The sequence below is a fragment of the Lutjanus erythropterus genome, chromosome 2 (genome assembly GCF_056507025.1).
Source record: "Lutjanus erythropterus isolate fLutEry1 chromosome 2, fLutEry1.hap2, whole genome shotgun sequence".
Lineage (NCBI taxonomy): Eukaryota > Metazoa > Chordata > Actinopteri > Lutjaniformes > Lutjanidae > Lutjanus > Lutjanus erythropterus.
In genome coordinates, this window is record NC_139318.1 from 24,777,681 (window position 1) to 24,795,667 (window position 17,987).

A 17,987-nucleotide genomic window follows, 5' to 3' on the forward strand; every position below is an offset into this window, starting at 1 on the left:
TTTCCTTTAGAAAATAGGGGGAAATTATCTATTTCTCCTAATTGGCTAAATCTGTAAAATCTTCAACATTGAAAATCACAGATTTAAGTTGAGGCACAGCATCTTTAGTCCCGGAAATGTAATCCTATTATTTACTTTTTAAAACAATAATTTATTTTATAAATGACCCATTTTAAATCTAACTTTCTAAACAAGTGTTCAACATATGACAAAGATTTATACATTTGCAGACATGAGCTTGGTTGCCATTTCATTTTCATGACTTTAATTTTTTTCATTTATTTTCATTGGAACAACCCAGTTTCCAGCAGCAATTGTTAAAGTTTAATTTGATCTTATTTGCATTTTTTTTAAAACTCCCTCCAAGACCAGAAACACAATGATGCTGTACCACCATTTAAACTGCAACTCTCTTTTACCTGTTGAATTTTGATGAAACCTCAATAAGTAGCTGGTTAGCTTAGCTTAGCATAAAGACAGAAGGAAACAGCTGGTCTGGCTCTGTCCGAGGGTAAAAACAATCAGCCAACAGCATTATTGAGTTTCATGATGCTGGCAGTTATGTGTCCGGCTATAACCCCCTGTAAAACTACAAATTGTCATTTTTATAATTCAGTTTTTGCACAGATTCAACAAACAAGATATAATATGTTACTCAGAGACGCTGGTAAGTGGAATTTGTCACCTAAGGACAGAGCCTGGATAACTGTTCCCCTGTTTCCAGTCTTTATGCTAAGCTGCTGGCTCGAGCTTCATATTTAATGGTTGTAGCCTTTTCATCTAGTTCTCTGCCAGAAAGTGAATAATAATATTCTCAAAATGCTTTAAAGTCAAGTGAAATTAATTTGTCAACATAAACCAGATATGAATTTTATAATTAAAGTTAAAATCTGTTTTGATAACAAATGTCTGATCGTTCCACTTGTACAGCAGCAGGATGTACCTTGATATCAGATATCAGCTGTAATTCATTCTATACATCATACACGGAATAAACACAGTTTAATAAAATGTTATTAAAATGTTATAAAACCTTATAAAAAGTTATTTGACTTGGGACTGATTAAAAAATTGAGGTAAGAAGGAAATGGTATAAAACAGTTTAATCAGTAAAAACAGGAGCGGCAGAGTAAAAGATACCAGAGTTGATATGATTGACCTGGTAGTGTTGATTCTTATGGCATGACATTTATACATTAAATTCACATGGTTGGTAAAATGGCATCCACAAATATCACATTGCTTTGACTGAGAGTAGTAACTAAGAGAGATAAAGATATTTCCTCCAAGAGTGATTTCCTAAAAACAGGGAAGTTTACATATTTACTTACATTTAAAGATATGTCCTCAATTCATTTACAGGCCACTCTGTACAGTAAAAATGGATTACAGCTCAAATAGTATTACAGCACAATTCCGCATGTATTTCATTATTTTACAAACGACAAAAGCTCTGCAGCTAATCTATAAAATACAGCTTTTAGTCACTGAACTCGAATGAATGTGTTCACTGATGAAAAATGAGAGCAATTTTAATGTCCATAAAAAATGAGCTCTCAGTGATTTACAAAAACAACAAAAAAAAAGAGATGTATCAAAAGTCCTTTTGAGTCATTTTTAGTTCTGCACATGCAGGGTTTCCTCCTGGAAGGCTGAGCAGTGCAGACAGCCGGGAGTCCTCTGGAAACATCCTTCATTAATGAGAAATAGCTTATTCAGAGCATCCATTTCTTCCTCATTTTAAAGTTCAGATATCCACGGAGAGCCTCTGTGTCTCGACCGTTTTGTGCCTCGTGGACATTTCAGGTTTGTAAAGTAGCTCAATAACCTGAGTCTGAACTCCTCAAACCTCAGACTGGCACAAACACGAACAGCTCAGACAGTAACATAAGCAGACAAACCAGGAAGACGTAACAAATAAAGGAGTCGTATGCATGAAAAAAAGGAATTTTCCCTGAATGTTTGCAAGTCTACAACTAAATGACCCACCCAAAACAAGAAAACATGAGATCTTTATTGTTCCACAGTCTTCAAAACAAAATATAAATCCTGGAACAAACAAAAACTACAAAATAAAAGACTCGACCGCCACAACTCTGGGCGGTAAATAAAAAAAAGTGCATTGCTTCAAGTATGTAAACAAAATGATTTGTTTAAAGGGACAGTGACACTCGTTCTGTCAGTGTGCGAGAGCCTGGGCCAGTGCAGTGACTCCTGAGGTTTGGCACACATGTATGAACACACTCATGCACACATACAGTACACACACAGACACACACACACACACACACACACACACACACACACACACACACACACACACACTTCATCAGAGGATCAGGATGACAATTTCCACTTTTTTTGTTTTTTCAGAGGAAGTCCGCTGCTCCCTGTTTGCAGTCAGTGTTGAGGAAGGAGGCTCTATGACCTGCAAAGACACACCCCTCCATCAGCGTGGTCACATGGAGGTGTTGCAGTGGCTGCTGGGAAGACAGGGTGGTGCATGGAGGAGGAGGTGAGTGGATGGAGAGGAATGCAGCGCAACACAAGAAAAGAACACAAAAAGAAAAGAAAATAAACACGAGAGGCGATGAAACACGTACACACGCACACACACACAGACACACAAACACACACACTGTTGATGTGAGCGGTGACGGATGCTAAAATGATGCACCAATCTGAAGACAGTGATCCTGATTGTGTTGAATGAGGATCAGAGCTTCATGGGATAAAATTAAAGAATAAAAATCTATGATTTTTGGAAAGAGAGAAGGAGCAGAGAAGGTTGATTAGTGAACTACAATTGATATTCTTACTGTTGATAAGACTCAATAATTTTAAGTTTGATATATGCCTTTAAGAGACACAAAAATATATATGTAGATGTTCATGTTTTAACCAGACATGGGCCTATTGGAGGCTTTGATCTCTACTTTATACTTCACACTCGTCTGCAGTAGCGCATTCAGCCACTAAGCTTTAATTTCATACTGGGCCGTCATTTACTTACTACTGGACATGCAGATCTGCAGCTTTATATTCAGAGTAGTACCGTTAAAGTCTCACTCAGGGCTGAACAGTTCTCCATGACCACAGAGAATACAGGTGGATATTTAAAAGAGCAGTACTCAAGAGAAGCTGAGTATTAGGGAAATATTAAGGACAGAAAAGAGGAGGAAGATTTTTTTGTATTTTGCATTTTGAGAATGAAGTCAAACTTTCAGTATTTGTGGCAGACATAAGAAAAAATAATCCATAGGAGGAATATTTGTTTTTATATTTGTCGAGGATAAACTTTAAATGTTGGGAATAACGTTGAGATACCATATCAAGAATAATGTGCACATGCAAAATAAATTTTAAAAAAAAAAAATCTTAAAAAGCTTCCTGCTTTCATGACCTTAATACTTTCCCCTACCTAACCTGAGAATCAAAACCTTGAAGTATCCAAATATTTTATTTTATCAGACTGTTCAATTTTGAATTTGTCTGTAGGCAAAGAACAGTTGATTGTGTTTAGTCACATGATATTAATGTTTTAATTTAAATACATATTTACATTTCACAAAGTAATGTATAATGCCCACATATTTGCTCAATAAAATTATCAATGAAATGTTTTTCTTTGCTCCCATTTTTCATAAGTTTAAGTATCTTCTGTGTCTATGCACACAGAAGGGTAAATTCTTTAAAATTTTGTTCAAATTTTTTTAAAAAAGTGTTAGTGAGCACTTCTCCTTTGCCAAGATAATCCATCCTCCTGACAGGTTTGGCATATAGAGATGCTGATTCAACAGCAGGATTATGATGCAATAAAACATCACTCTAAAATGTGCACAGATTTCAAGAAATTTGTGGACAAAATTTGTGCTGAGAAGAAGTCTGAGATTTTTTCTTTTTACTTCATCTCATCAAAATGGAAAAAGATATAAGTTTTGCTTTTATATTTTTGATGAGTGTCGATTGCTTTGGTGTCGGTGCTTTTGTTGCTTTGTTTTACACTGAACATTAGATTCATTGGCATCAAACATTAACAAGGTTAAAACGCTGGAGCTGCATGTCCACAACGAAGTAAAAGACGGACTGTAAAACTGAAAGGTCTGTGTGCGACATGGGCAGCGAGTATAAAATACAAAGAGCTATTCTTTTAACAAAAGTTGACAGTAAACAATCCTACACACTTTGTTCCTAAGAGTCATTCATGTTACTTCACTTCATTTTTGGGACCAAATTAAATCACATGGTTATTGAAACAGTTTGGGATCCCTCCTCACTTTGGGTGATAACAGGATGGGTTCTGTCTTCATTTGGTTTAACATTAACATTTAAGATCATTAGGTGGAAATGAGACAGACCACAAACAATGAAAACAATCACTGAAGACGGCGGCACAAATCGTACTTTGACGCAGACATTTAAACGAAACACTGAATGACTTCAGCGACACACAGTGATATGACACTGAACACGCTTAAAGGGTAGATAACAACACTTTTCATGCTGCAGGTATCTGATATTGTTTTGTATGCGTCTAAGCTTGTGTTAATACTCACTCTGATCCTGATGAGTCTCCGTCCACCGTCCCTGCCTTGATGCTCATGGCGACACCGTTCAGCTGATCCGGCAGGCTGGGTTTAGCCGGGCCGGCTCGACCGTCGCTAGATGACGATCCCTGCGGAGACCCCGTGCCGGGGGCGTTTCCACAAAGCTCGTTGTGGATACGGTTTAGACCGTTCCTCTCGACAATAGGAGACAGCTGCTTCTTCTTTAGGATCCCTGCACAGGACAAAAACAAAATTTAATGTCTATATGAAAAACATTAACGTATTAGTCTCAAAATCAAATATAATAATAATAATCTTTATTTATAGAGCACTTTTCAAAATTCACAAAGGCAGCAAAATAAAGCAGACAGGTTCTAAAGTCAGATAACAGTTAAACAGATAAAATAAAATAGTACAGTGCAAACTGGGATATTACTGCAGCTTCACTTGTTACTTTTTTTTTTTTTTTCAAATATTTGTGTAATTTTCTTGTAGAAACACTCGTGCAGGTGTCTGCGTCATGCTGAACTTTACCTTTGTGAGGGTGGACGCTGAGGTTTGGCAGACTGGGCAGCAGCACTGTCATGGTGTCCTGCGTCCTGCCATCTGAAAACGTTCGGGCGTCACGGCTGAGACTCAGCTCTGGATTGGCTGGAGCATCTGGCTTCAGTCTGTCTGAACCTGGGAGCTCGCTGTCACCGCTCACTGCTGCTCCATAATCTCCAGGCCAGTACATCTTACTGTTGTCTGGAAAACATGTACAGATCATTAATTAAATGTAGCAGAAACACATATAATGATGTTCTAAAAACTAAGTTTTATATAGAATTACCCTAACAAGATGGTCATCTCCATCAGTGTGTAATGTATGTAGTGTTAATAAACCTACAGCTATGACATGAAGTTTTAAATCTGTATCTGTTTTCTTCAGGCACCTTTTCAAATTTTGAAAGTTTAGAGTGTATGAGGGCTTAGAAGATGATGGTTAAGGCATATGATTGCCATTCACATACTTTATCATGTCTCATAAGTTGTGTTGATACCGTTTGTCACAGATTTGGTGCAAAATGTAACCATTTTTGACCACTCGAGACTTGATCAAATAGTCAAAAATCCCTCCAAAATACCACATTAAGACACCAAGGCACTGAGGAACACCATAGAAAATTTCATGCTGTGATTTAGTGTGAAAAATAACTTTTGATATTTGGAGCATCTGGCATGACGTGGTTGTTACCAATGGATTCATTAGGTCTTCTAGTTTCATAAGATATGAATTATCTTCACTCTAGCTTTAAGGTCTAAAAGACAGTAATATTGGGGACGACCATGTCCCCCATGGTGTTGAAGAGGTTAAATTAACCCCACCTTGTGCCTCTAATGTGTTACCTTTTTTCTGAAAAATAAACCCGGCAGGTGGTGTAACAACACTTACTGCTCTTCTGAAGGTATTTACAGAATCCTGAATTGACTATTTTAACCATGTGGATGAAAACATATTCCATCTGTTTCTGGATCAACAACATTTTTAAAATGTTTCTGCAGTATTTCCAGACATATGTCCTCACTTGTTTTGGGGAAACATAAGCAAAGTTACACCCATGATTCTGTATAACGATATAAAATATTGGAACAAATCATTCATTATCATTTCATTCATATTAATTTCATAGCTGATTAATCTGCTGATTAATCTTTTCGTCTATGAAATGCCAGAAAATAATGAAAAATGTCCATCCCGGTTTCTTAGAGTCCAAGATGTTGTCTTTAAATGTCTTGTTTTGTCAGTCCAATACCCAAAGATATTCAGCTTAGTATAATATAAACAGAGGAAAACAGGAAATCTCCATATTTTAGAGGCTGAAAATAGAATTTTCTGCCATTGAACGATTGTTCAGTTATCAATAGTTGACAATTATTTTTCTGCTGATCAACTAATCAATAAGTCGACTAATCTTTACAGCTCTAGACACGTCGTTTGTCTGTTTTGTCGTGCAACAGCTGGAATATCTTTTCATCCAGATGGTTTAACGAGTGTTTGAGGATTTCAACAGAACGTGTGGCTCAAATGTCATGATAACACCTGAGAGACAATCTGGAGTTACGATCAGCTGAGCGTCTGTACCGTGTGGTTGTTGTGGTCTCTTGCAACCATTAGACGCCAGGTTTTCCCAGCATTCTTCTGGGGGGAGTGGACCCTCCTCATCCTCGCTGTCAGAGGAGTGTGTGGAGGCGTAGGAGCCGCTCTGGTCGTCCTCTAGAGACAAGTCGCTGTCTGAGTCGCTGTCACGATCTGCACACACAGCCGGGGAGAAGAGGTTGATGTTGTCTCACTAATCATTACAAACAAACTAAATCAGAGAAAGCAAATGAGAAAATTACCATCCAGGTGCTCTTTAGTTTCATGGAAAAGTGACGCGTGGTCGTTCAGAGCGATGTGCGCCTGACTGTTACTTAACCCGTCGTCCCTGAAAAGAAACAAAAAATCAGTTTCAAGCTGCTACTGTCACTCTGTAAGGTGATTATGTTTCTCGTATTTTTTTTTTTTACCTGAGGACAAACGGCACGTAGCTCTGCTGGCTCTTTCCACTCTGCATGGTGCCGTTCAGAGACACACTGGAGTCTCCAAAGGGAAGGTGGTACAACCGGCCATCCATGTAGTTTGTGTTACATTTGTAGCCCTACAGAGATGAGGGGAGGAGGGATCAGTGTTTTATGAATTAAAAATAATAAGTTTCCAGAATTAACCGTTTGAGCTACTGATAAAACACATACACTTTGAATACAAGGGTTAAAGGACTGGTGTTATTCTAGGTTTGAAAATTTTCCAAAAGTAATAAAATTATGTGCAATTTCAAAAATGTGTATTTTATTTCTCATATTCATAAAATCAGATCATGTGACTGACAGAACTTAACCTGATAGGACCGAGTCCTGATCAGTTCCTTTAAGCCAATCCAGTGTGAGCAACTTGATCTTTTTCTTTTAGAGGTCTACTCATTTTTCAAAAAACTAATTATTGTGGGCTTTCTTTGCTTTCTTTGCTCATTAGTTCCTACTGAATACATAAAGCTTTAAAAATAGGTCACATATTTACTTTCATTCTCAAAAAATGCCCATTAATTTCCTGAAACAGCTGGGCACAGTAGTTTTTTTGTTTTTTTGCTGAGATGCACTTGTTGTTGACTGTTTTAACCTGCAGATTTTAATAGTATTTAGAAACCAAGGGCACAGAGGTCGGCTTTGGCTAAACAAGCAAAATCATTGTTGGTTTTATAGAATATTTGCAGCCTCATCCTACAAGGCAGAAATTATATCTCAACACATTTCTATAAACTTGATACTGTTATAAAATAATATCAATAAAAACTAAAAGTCCAGAAAGTCAACTGGAGGTAGTTTCAGGTTTTTTGGAAAAGATGCTATAATAATAAATTATTAAGTGACTGGACTGAGATCTTTACAGACGTGACATGTGTGAATCAGCAGTTTTACTGTTTTTAAAAGCTTCCAACATGTATCTACAGCTGGGCTCCACATCAGTAGGTTCTGACTGAGTGGAGAATTTTCTCAGAGTTTGTGGTGAGGCACTCACTGCGGCCTTGGATTTGATCATATGATCCGGGCGCTTGCGGCTGCAGCAATATTTCATGGCGGTTCTCGCCTCCTTATTGAAGACGATGCGGAAGAAGAAGACAAAGGGACCCTGGAGGTTGGACAAGAGAAGAAGAGGAGAGGAGGGTCAGAAAAATGTCAGAGGTCAACCTTTCAAAGTGGTTTCAGCGGGGAGTGGAGAACTCACCTGCACACAGTTGAAGCCAGCAAACAGGTAGTGGAAGATGATCATGTCGCTGTTGACAGAGAGGAGCGCCAGAAAACACGTGACAGAAACCAGGAAGAGAACGCCGCCTGCGGTCTTCAGGCCAGAGCTGCAGAATATGAATCACATGAGAGAGAAGAGAGAGAAGTTACTGAGGAGCTGTCAGCACCATTTCTACACATTCACTCATCTTCAGATAAGAGTTTGATGATAAGCAACCAGAACGAGCAAACATCAGGAGAAACAGAGCTGCACATTGTCTCATGAAGTGCCTGTGATTAAAAACCTGATCAAATTTCCCCCTCAAAATTTTCATTTTTTGAATGTCTGTGGATCTTTTTTCCATTTTATTAGAACTTTCAGTATGCACAGTGTATTTTACTGCTGAAATTATATGACAAACACATAGCTGAATCTGGTGTAGGCAATAAAAGGACCTTTTTTTTTTACATTTAACATTTTGTCTATTATTTAGTGAATCAATCACTTTCTTTTCTAAATGCAACAATACAAACATTTCATTTTTCATTATCTGTTAATCATTTGGTTAATGAAACAAATGCAACCTGCCAGTCAAGAGCTCAGATTGTGTGGCTCAAAACCAGTTAAACATCAACATTTTTCAGCTGGACTGTGTCATGTGTTTTTCACACTTTAATTTTCTTTTCTTGAAATAATAAAGGATATGATGTAAACTGTTCCAAGAAGAAGCTGTTCTTCTAGATGAGATTCAGTGGATTTTACTTTGCTGTCAGTGCAAAATTGACAACAGAGGAAAAGATGCAGTACTGTTCACAAAACTCAATGGGCTCAAAATGTATTTGTGTCAAAATGTCTATGTAGTGTTGATGTTAATAAACGTTTACACTACTGCAGGTGCTGTGGCTGTGCTGTGACACACAAAATGACAAGTTTAGGGTCAAACAGAACATTTTCCTCTTGTGTCTGTTAATGTTTGCTTCTGTGTCTCCAGTCAGATCAACAGCAACATGATTAACTGAGAGGAAAGTTTTTGATCTGATGTAATTGCTTATAAATGCTGACAGGAATTCCTTCATTGACGTGGTTGTCAGGTTTTACTGGTTTGATTAGAAAGTTGGCAACTTCTTACCCCTGGACAAAGCCCAAATTAAGTACTTCAACAAAATGACTTTCACTTCCTCTGAGACAGAGAGCACGTAAACAGTGTTTATATTTGATGGAACTGTTGGGACACTCACACGCGAGGCTCTTTCTTCTCAATGCTGTGGTGTCTCGATGTGCAGGACGCTCTGGACGAAAGGATGTAGAGAAAGATGTTCATCTGTGGACACAAACACAGCAGGAGACGGTGAAACATAACATTCATCTTTCTGTCTGAATATTTTCCAAACAGTGGCGGGTGTGTTCGCTGTAACTACATGTGCCTCTGATGAGATCATCATGAGTCAACATGTTGGACCGCAGCACCGCTAAGACTTCGACAGAGTGTAAAACACACAGCTTTATGTTCTGCATTTTAATGTTTATTACATTTAAGTGTATATATCATATTTTTGTATTGTACAGTGCAAATGTGGTACTTGTAATTGTACATGTACTTGGACTACATTTCAGAGGGAAATAACGTGCTTTTACTTTCCTACAGTTATTTGACAGATTTAGTTATTTTATAAATATAAGTTTTTTATGCACAAAAAATCCACTACAACAGTAAAATCAGTCACAGGGGACATTTTACTGCATTGTGTGTTTTTACTTTTAAGAAGTACATTTTCCTGATGATATTTACATTCATTTACTCACGTAACATTTATAATGCAAGACTTTAAGACTGGTATTAGTACTTAGTGGTATTTCAGAGCCTTTATAAGCCAAATAACAGTTATGTTATGCTAATTATACATGAGTTGATCACAGGGACTCACCGACGCCACCATGGCGATGGGTCCAGCAAAGCTCCAGATCAGAGTGTCGTACATGGACAGCCAACAGAAGTCTGGGTTCCCGTAGCCTTCAGGGTCCAGACCCACCGCCAGACCTGGAGAGAGAGAGACAGTATCACCATCAGACTCTCATTTTGTGAATGGAAAGCTTGTTTTCCTTTTTTGGTGTTGGTCTGTCTAAAGTAGAGAGATGGAGTAAAACAGCATTGCTTTCTAATTTTAACTTTTTACTACAGTTAAAGGATGACGAGATAATATTTTACTGGATAATGTCACATTTTGCAACTGTCACTTTAATCAAGATGTCAGAACAGTGGGCACATTTGTCTCACTAGACTCACATATTACACTATACGACTATAAGCATGAAGTCAAATGTGATCAGTTTGCTGATAAAAAAACAAAACAACAAACTATGTTGTCAGAAAATTGAACCTGAAAGACAAATCATATGCAAACAAAGCAATCATGAAAAGGAGAGTGTGAATTTAGTAAATACTTTAAATTAAACTTGTTGGTGTTTGGTCGATCTGGGATGAAACAAGAAAGACGATCACAACTGCATCACCAGACAACTATGATGTAACTCTGACTAAATAATACACAGAAACAAAAAAGGTGACCTTTGCAAATATTTGGAAAAATGTCACCCATGATGTCTTAAATCAATGAAACAAACAACAAGAAATACTGTCATAATGTCATAATGCAACTATATTATCATGATTCCATTTATTCTTATTATCTACTCAGTTTTTTATGCAGTCTTATGATTAATATTTTCCGTTCTTGATATCTGTTTTTGCAGTTTTTATTTCTTATGTATTTTTTGTTTTTTTTTAATCTAATTTCTGTAGCTTGAATTGTAGGATACATTTGACAAACTGCTATGAGTGAATACAACGCAATAAATGAAAAATATTTCTTCATTTTCTCTATCTTTCAATTATGTTTTGGTCTCTACCAGTTGTTTTTTAATATTTGGCATGATGGTGTATAAAATCAACTTAGATTTAAGATACTAAAAGACAAAAACTGGATGAAGTTACTTTGCAGGCTTCTCCTCCCGTGCACAGCAGGTACATTTCTGTGTTTTTAGGTGATATTTTGAGGGTTCAGACCTGTGATGAAGGCAGGCACTCCCCAGCCAATCAGGTAGTAGAATCTCATGGGTCCATAATTGATGTCTCGCACTTCGCTGATCATGCGGTAGACGTGCAGCCCCTCCAGGAAGAGCCAGGAGAATGTGCAGAGGTAGAAGAAATGCAGCAGGATGGCAATGACTGTGCAGAGAAACTACAGACGGAGGGATGATTAAAACACTAACAGCTAAGGGGAAACAAAATAAACTGGGTAAAATAAACTGAAAACTGATTGATTACCGGGTTGTCTGCCTGGTTGATGCCCAGGATGAAGATGAGCTCGGACAGGAAGAGCGCGGTGGCTCCGTTGTTGATGATACTCGTCTTGTTGCACTGCATGGCTCTCAAACAGAGGAGGAAGATGGTGGTGAGGAAGAGGAAGCTCAGCGTCACTCCCACTGTGCTCCATGTCAGGATTTTGATCGGCAGAATCTCTCCGTTCTGACCCAAACATCACGACGAGGAGAGAAAAGTCTGAGTTAGAGAGCAGAGTGATGATTTGTGTGTTTCAGGTGGAGTTAAAAGTTTTCACTCACCTCCCTCCTGGAAATGTCCATGAGCACGGCGAAGCTGGTCATGTGATAACACTGACAGCTGATGTGGGTGCTGTTTCTGAAAACCACCTCGCAGCCCTTCGCCGACCAGCCGCCGTTCCCGCCTCTGATGTAAGACACAAAGAGCAGAGGACAGTGTGAGAAGGACACAACTTCATTCAGTTTCCTCAGCAGCTGTGTGTGTGTGTGTTGTGCTCACAGGATGGTGTGGTTCCAGAAGACACAGATGGGTTTAGAGCGCTCCTCGGTGGTGACCAGGCGGAACTGCACAGTGATGGGTTTGTCCAGCGTGTGCTGCAGCAGCTCATCGTTGTCGTGGACGGTGATGCTGACCACCGGCGTGTTGATGACTGGACGCTTCGGTACCCTGATGACAACAGGAAAAACACCACATTATTAAAGACTTGAATTCAAACAGTTTTCAATCTCGAACTCAAAACATAATTACATGATTGATATCATGTACACTTTTTAAAATGAAAACTAACCAAAAACTGTTGTAAAACTAAAAAAAAAGAATCACAAGTTGAGATCAGAAAACTGCAATTTTCAGCAAGATAATTTATTTTTAAAATTTTCTGATGAATATAAGATGAAATGAATGAAACTCAGGTCTACCAGCCAAATCAGATGGCTTAAAAAAATCTGAATTTTAATGTGAATAAAGTGAACATTCACAGATTTGTTTGGACACTTACATGCCACAGTGTGTGTATCCCCCCCCTCCTAGCTATGCAAAGTCACTCATGTCTGTGTGTATTCTGTGCCTTGTTAGCTCCCACAGTTAGCAGGACATTCGTTTGGTGCCTCATGTGATTTGTAAGCTTCTCTGGTTTACAGAGTCACTCAGATACTTGTTGTCTTTCATGAGTTTTGCTGTTTGGTTTGTTGGGTTAAGTTAACCTTTTATGTTTGCTTTACTTAATTTAATGTTAACTTAATTTTGCACTGAATTTGCTGATAAAAAGAACCTTTGTTCACACTTTTGCCTCAGTTTTCCCTTCTTCCCTTTTCACCCAGTTACATTTAATTATTTTTACACTCCTCATCCCATCACACAAACCTGGGGATCGTAATTAAAAGTGTCTTCATTTAGAACTTGTGGAGGACTGTCAAGGAAACCCTGTGCATCAAATTAAAATGTTTGAGATGTCCAAGTGATTAAGTGATTAAGATGCATACTGCTAAACTTTTTTAATTCAATACTCTTTTATACAATTTTACAGACATACTCTCATCTCTCTCCTTTAATTTTGAGTCTATTCCTACTATCAGTGCAAAAGTGGCTCACCCAAAAAAAGATTTGAATAATGATTTAATCAATAAATTGCAGTCCTTCATGTTACAGCTTTATTACTAATTCTTACCGCAGACTCCTCTTGTCAGGATCATAGCTCTCTGGCAGCAGCGATGCCAGGCTGTGGAAGATGATCACGCTGGCGATGGCGTCCTGCTGGCTGTCGTCAGGGTGCCGTCTCTTCCTGTTGGCTGAGCGATTCCTCAGCGCGGACTCTGGGAAGACGTCCAGGTGTCTGTGTCCCTTGGTGTCCACAGGTGGTTGGAAGACCGAGTCGGGAAGCGTGACGGCCGTCTCCAGGTCCGCAGGACGAGGGCCCCTCAGGGACTGGTACCGCGGCAGTTTGGCTCCGGCAAAGTTCATCTTTTTCAGACGATCCACAGAGATGACTGTACAGGAAAACACACACATACAGGGTCAGAGAGATAAAAAAAAACTACTCCAGTCAAACTTCTAAGTCATGTCAAGTCTTAATGTTGTCTCAAAGCCCCAGGCATGAGGGTGTTTTTGGTGGAAAACAGGTTAATACTAACTCCCTTTATTTTTATTTAATTGTATTTAAGTTATTTCTCTTTTTTTGCTAAAATCAGTTAAATTTTAAATTACATATCGAGTCCAAACAATATCAGATTCAGCCTTAAAAATGACCAAATCATTTAATCATTACTTTTTTTTAATTTGATGTTTTTCATTAAATAATCATTTGATTGACAGAAATCGACAACTATTTTAATAATCTTCCAAGTTATTTTTAAAGTGAAAATGCAAAACATTTCCTTGTTCTGGTTTCTCAATTCTAAGGATGTACTGTTTTTCTGTTTTAATAAATTGGATATTTTGGTGTTTTGGACTGTCGGCCAGACATAATAAGATATTTTTACAATATTCTGACATTTCATAAACCAAACAATAAACAACAGAACCAGTAGATTACTGAAAATAATCAATAGTTTCAGCCTGCAACACTATGCTTTGAGTTACTGTAAATATCTGGATTATTTCCTGCCTTTGAAAGAGTCAAAAAAAAGATTTCCTCTTTTCATTTCTCATTTCTTAATTTATACGAAGCGGGAAACAAAAAAGGAAGCAAATATTTCTACAGTTTTTGCTGTGAGAATGGCCCATATGTTATGTTATTTTTATGTGCCCATGTTTGTTCTGTTTGTTGTGTTTGTTCTGTTGTCTTGTGCTGCATTATAGTCTTTATGTCTTGTAAAAGTTCATAATAAAGTCAAATCACAAAACAGAAAAAATCTGACCCATCAATTTCTGAACTTAAATAACACAATTGTGATAAATTAACATTTTGACCCACAATAAAGAACCTCTACAGGCTTTAATGTTTGCCAGCAGGTCATGTCTGGTGCTCCTGAGGTGAAGCACTCACCTATATGTGGTGTGACGATGGTGAAGGGGCTCAGATAAGTCTTCCTCATGTTCTGTGCCAGTGTGTTTGCATATTCCTCGTAGTGGCGCAGCAGTGCTGCCGTGCCGCCCTCCGAGTGCTGGATCAGCTCCCAGTGCATCCGTGTGTCTGGAGACAGGATGGCGCTGCCCACACGCACCAGATTCTGTGAGAACACAGCGAGAGAGAGTTCAGCGTGACAGGATGCCACAGCGCAGAGAGAAATGACATGTGATGAATTCTCTGCAGACACAGCACGAGAGGCTGTGAAGTCCCACCAGGACTGGTTTCCTTTTTATTTTTTTGTTTGCTGTAAAAACTCCCAACAGTCCATTGTTTGTTTCCAGGGGAGATGTACAGTGTGCGGCTGCTCACCTCAGTGAAGTGGACGTCCTGTGTGGCTGTGAGGTTGAAGCCCTGCTGGCTGCTCTCATGCTGCAGCAGAGACTGTGTGAGCCGGTACGCTACTTTCACATCGCTGCCGTAGTATTTCTCCGTGTGTAGGGTGGCGTTTGCCAACATGGCTGCCGTCTGTTGAACATGTCCAGAGTCCAGGAGCGACGCGTTACGGTAAAACCTGTCGGACTGAAGGAAAGAAAATAAAAAAACAACCATTTAGTAACTTGATGGTTCACTGGTGAAACATATCGTTAGTCATGGTAGTGTTGTGGGTCTGGGGATTAGAGCTGCAACAATTAGTCAATTAATTTGTCAACTACTTAATTAATCACCAACTATTTTGATAATTGATTAATTGTTTGAGCCTTTTGTTATAAAGAAAAAAAATGTCAAAATCCTATGATCTTCTCAAATGTGAATATTTTCTGGTTTCATTACTCCTCTATGACAATAAACAGAATAGTTATGGGTTGTGGACAAAACAAGACATTTGAGGACACATTTTATGAACCGAAGAACTACTTGATTATGTGAGAAAATGACTAGATTAGTGGATAATGAAAATAATGGTTAGCTGCTGCCCTGCTAGGAACAGCTATGTCGGTTGGTTGGTCCAGACTGAAATATCTCAACAAGTATTGAGCGGATTGCAATTTTGCATAATGATATTTCTATAAGCCTCAGCTGTACTTTTTACTGTACTAATTAACAAAATGATCATGCTGACATTGTTAACTAAGGTGCTGACATTGGTTAACATTAAAATCTGCATGTTAGCATTGCCATTCTGAGTATGTGAGCATGCTGATATTAGCATTTAGCTCCAAGCACCACTGGGCCCAAGTGCAGCCACTAGCATGACTTTTAGATTATTTTGCTTGTTTAAATCATTCTGTTCTTTTCCATCCCTCTGAACGATGGTGTTATTGTGGGAATTGCAAGTTAATTTTAAAACTGACAGACGGGGAAGTTACACACCAGGGCTTTCAGCTTGCTGAAGGTAACAGAGGTACAGTTGAAGAGATTGGGAGGCAGCCAGCCTTTGTGCTCATCACAGTGTCGGATCGCTGTGCCTGAGAAGGAGGAGACGGAGGGAGAGAGGTGAGGAAGAGACTGCAGCTGAGAGACGGCTGGAGGCAAGTTTCATATATTGCCATTATTTTATGGTAATTTGATGAGCTGCCTGAAAAACCATCATACCGAGCGTTCCCTTGGGACAGGGAACTGCTGCAGGGAGACCAAACTTCGTCCTGGGCCACCAGATCCCAGCCTCGATGGCCTGAGGGCAGCTGTCATAGATTACTGAGAGAGATGGAGCAGGAGGAGAGGATGTGGATAAAAATGGAAAAATATTTAATATATTGGTAGCTATAATGGAACAGGGATTATAAATTAACCATTACAGTGACTTGATAATCTGATGCGTTCTAACCTTCACAGCCGTTTGCAGAGACTTCAGCGAAGGGGTTATCACAGCGGTCACACTGGCGTCCGATGACTCCAGGTTTACACTGACACTGACCGCTCTCTCGGTCACACGCTCTGGAGAACGAGCCGACCGGGTAGCAGTCACACAGCAGGCAGGTGTCGCTGCCTTCGGGACGGTAGTGGTTGTCCTGGAAACAGGATGGGAGAGAGGAAGTGCTGATTAACACATTTTTTAAAAATCAACTTTTCCACACCAGCCTCTTGAAGGCTTTGACAAGTTCCTCCCTGTTCCCGCCAACGTATTCCTAATGGGACATCAGCTGTGTCCCAGTACCATCCTACATAGCAGGTTTAGAGTGAGTTCACACTGAAAAAGTGATGCCAGTAAATCTGCAGCAGGCAGTTTATTTTTGGCTTCACTGGGCAAAAGTTTAAGAATAACATAATTCAAGCGGTCTAAGAGAAAACTAGACTTCTGTCCCGCCTCCTGGCTCTTTTTTCAGTCTTTAGAAAATCTAGCCACAGGTCATTTCAAAGAGAGAACATTTCTATTGGCTGCAAGCATCTCTTTCTGCTGCGCTTCAGACTTGTGGGTGTGATGAGAGGGACTCAGCCAAATAATATCAAGTGGCAGAAAGAGGCAGAGGCTTTTGCAGCTTTAAGTTTAGTCCATAATTGTTGCACATTAAATTTGCTTAATTTAATGCAGGAGCTGCTCATAACTGTGAAACTAAATAAACTATGGGGGTACAGAAGGAGAAATAAATACTTAATTACTCCTATTGGTGGTGGAAATTACTAAAACATTGTAATAAACAATAACAATAAACTTCATTAACTGAGAACTTATCAAAACAAAATTACAAAGTGCTTCACAGAGAGAAACTAAACACGCAACTCAGAAAAAATTCAGGAAAGCCTTTCCAATTAAAGTTTGCATTTAGTAGAAACTTAAAAGAACACATGGACTCAGACAGACTTATTTCCTCTGGCAGGTTGTTCCAGAGTCTTGGTGCCCTAATGACAAAAACTCTGTCCCCTTTAGTTCTTAGCCTGGTTTCTGGAAAGGACAGAGGATCTCAAACTACCCAAAGGTTCATTTGGAATTAAAAGGTCTCGAAGATAACGTGGATAGTTCTGAAGAATAGTTTATTATTCTTCTGTACTATAAAAAGCCAAGCTGAAAAAGTTGCTGTTGATGCACAGAAGAGTGAACATTAATTCATGTGTTGCTGCTAAAATGCAGAGATATTGGGATCTGGAGTGCTCATATTACCCATTTGTGCGAGGAGATCCTTCCACTTTAAAGGAAAAAAAAAAATCCACCGCTGCTATGTGAAAGGGTTCATAGGACCATTTTACTTGAACAACAGTGGAAGTCCGTGTATGAGGCTTCCTATCTGGCTATCTGGCTTTAATTTGCTAACTCTAATCTCATGCTGTTTTTCTTGCTGTTTCTGTTATGTTCAT

The 17,987-nt window shown here is 38.9% G+C and overlaps 1 protein-coding gene across 2 annotated transcripts in view; it reads right to left on the bottom strand.

The window, feature by feature from the left end:
- Positions 1 to 1,088: 1,088 nt before the first annotated feature.
- celsr2 (cadherin, EGF LAG seven-pass G-type receptor 2) overlaps positions 1,089 to 17,987 on the bottom strand; it is an 86,513-nt gene continuing 69,614 nt past the window's right edge. Inside the window, exons 15-34 of one of the 2 annotated variants that reach the window (XM_084734138.1) lie at positions 16,522 to 16,705; positions 16,290 to 16,391; positions 16,068 to 16,162; positions 15,066 to 15,275; positions 14,673 to 14,856; positions 13,356 to 13,674; positions 12,188 to 12,355; positions 11,971 to 12,094; positions 11,675 to 11,875; positions 11,414 to 11,588; positions 10,275 to 10,387; positions 9,588 to 9,670; positions 8,350 to 8,476; positions 8,143 to 8,253; positions 7,098 to 7,228; positions 6,930 to 7,015; positions 6,673 to 6,840; positions 5,082 to 5,294; positions 4,557 to 4,779; positions 1,089 to 2,483 (exon numbers count right to left, since the gene is read on the bottom strand). In XM_084734138.1, the coding sequence (XP_084590264.1) occupies positions 2,459 to 2,483; positions 4,557 to 4,779; positions 5,082 to 5,294; positions 6,673 to 6,840; positions 6,930 to 7,015; positions 7,098 to 7,228; positions 8,143 to 8,253; positions 8,350 to 8,476; positions 9,588 to 9,670; positions 10,275 to 10,387; positions 11,414 to 11,588; positions 11,675 to 11,875; positions 11,971 to 12,094; positions 12,188 to 12,355; positions 13,356 to 13,674; positions 14,673 to 14,856; positions 15,066 to 15,275; positions 16,068 to 16,162; positions 16,290 to 16,391; positions 16,522 to 16,705 (3,042 nt within the window). In that variant the 3' untranslated portion in view covers positions 1,089 to 2,458. The other variant, XM_084734130.1, reaches the window with a different exon arrangement.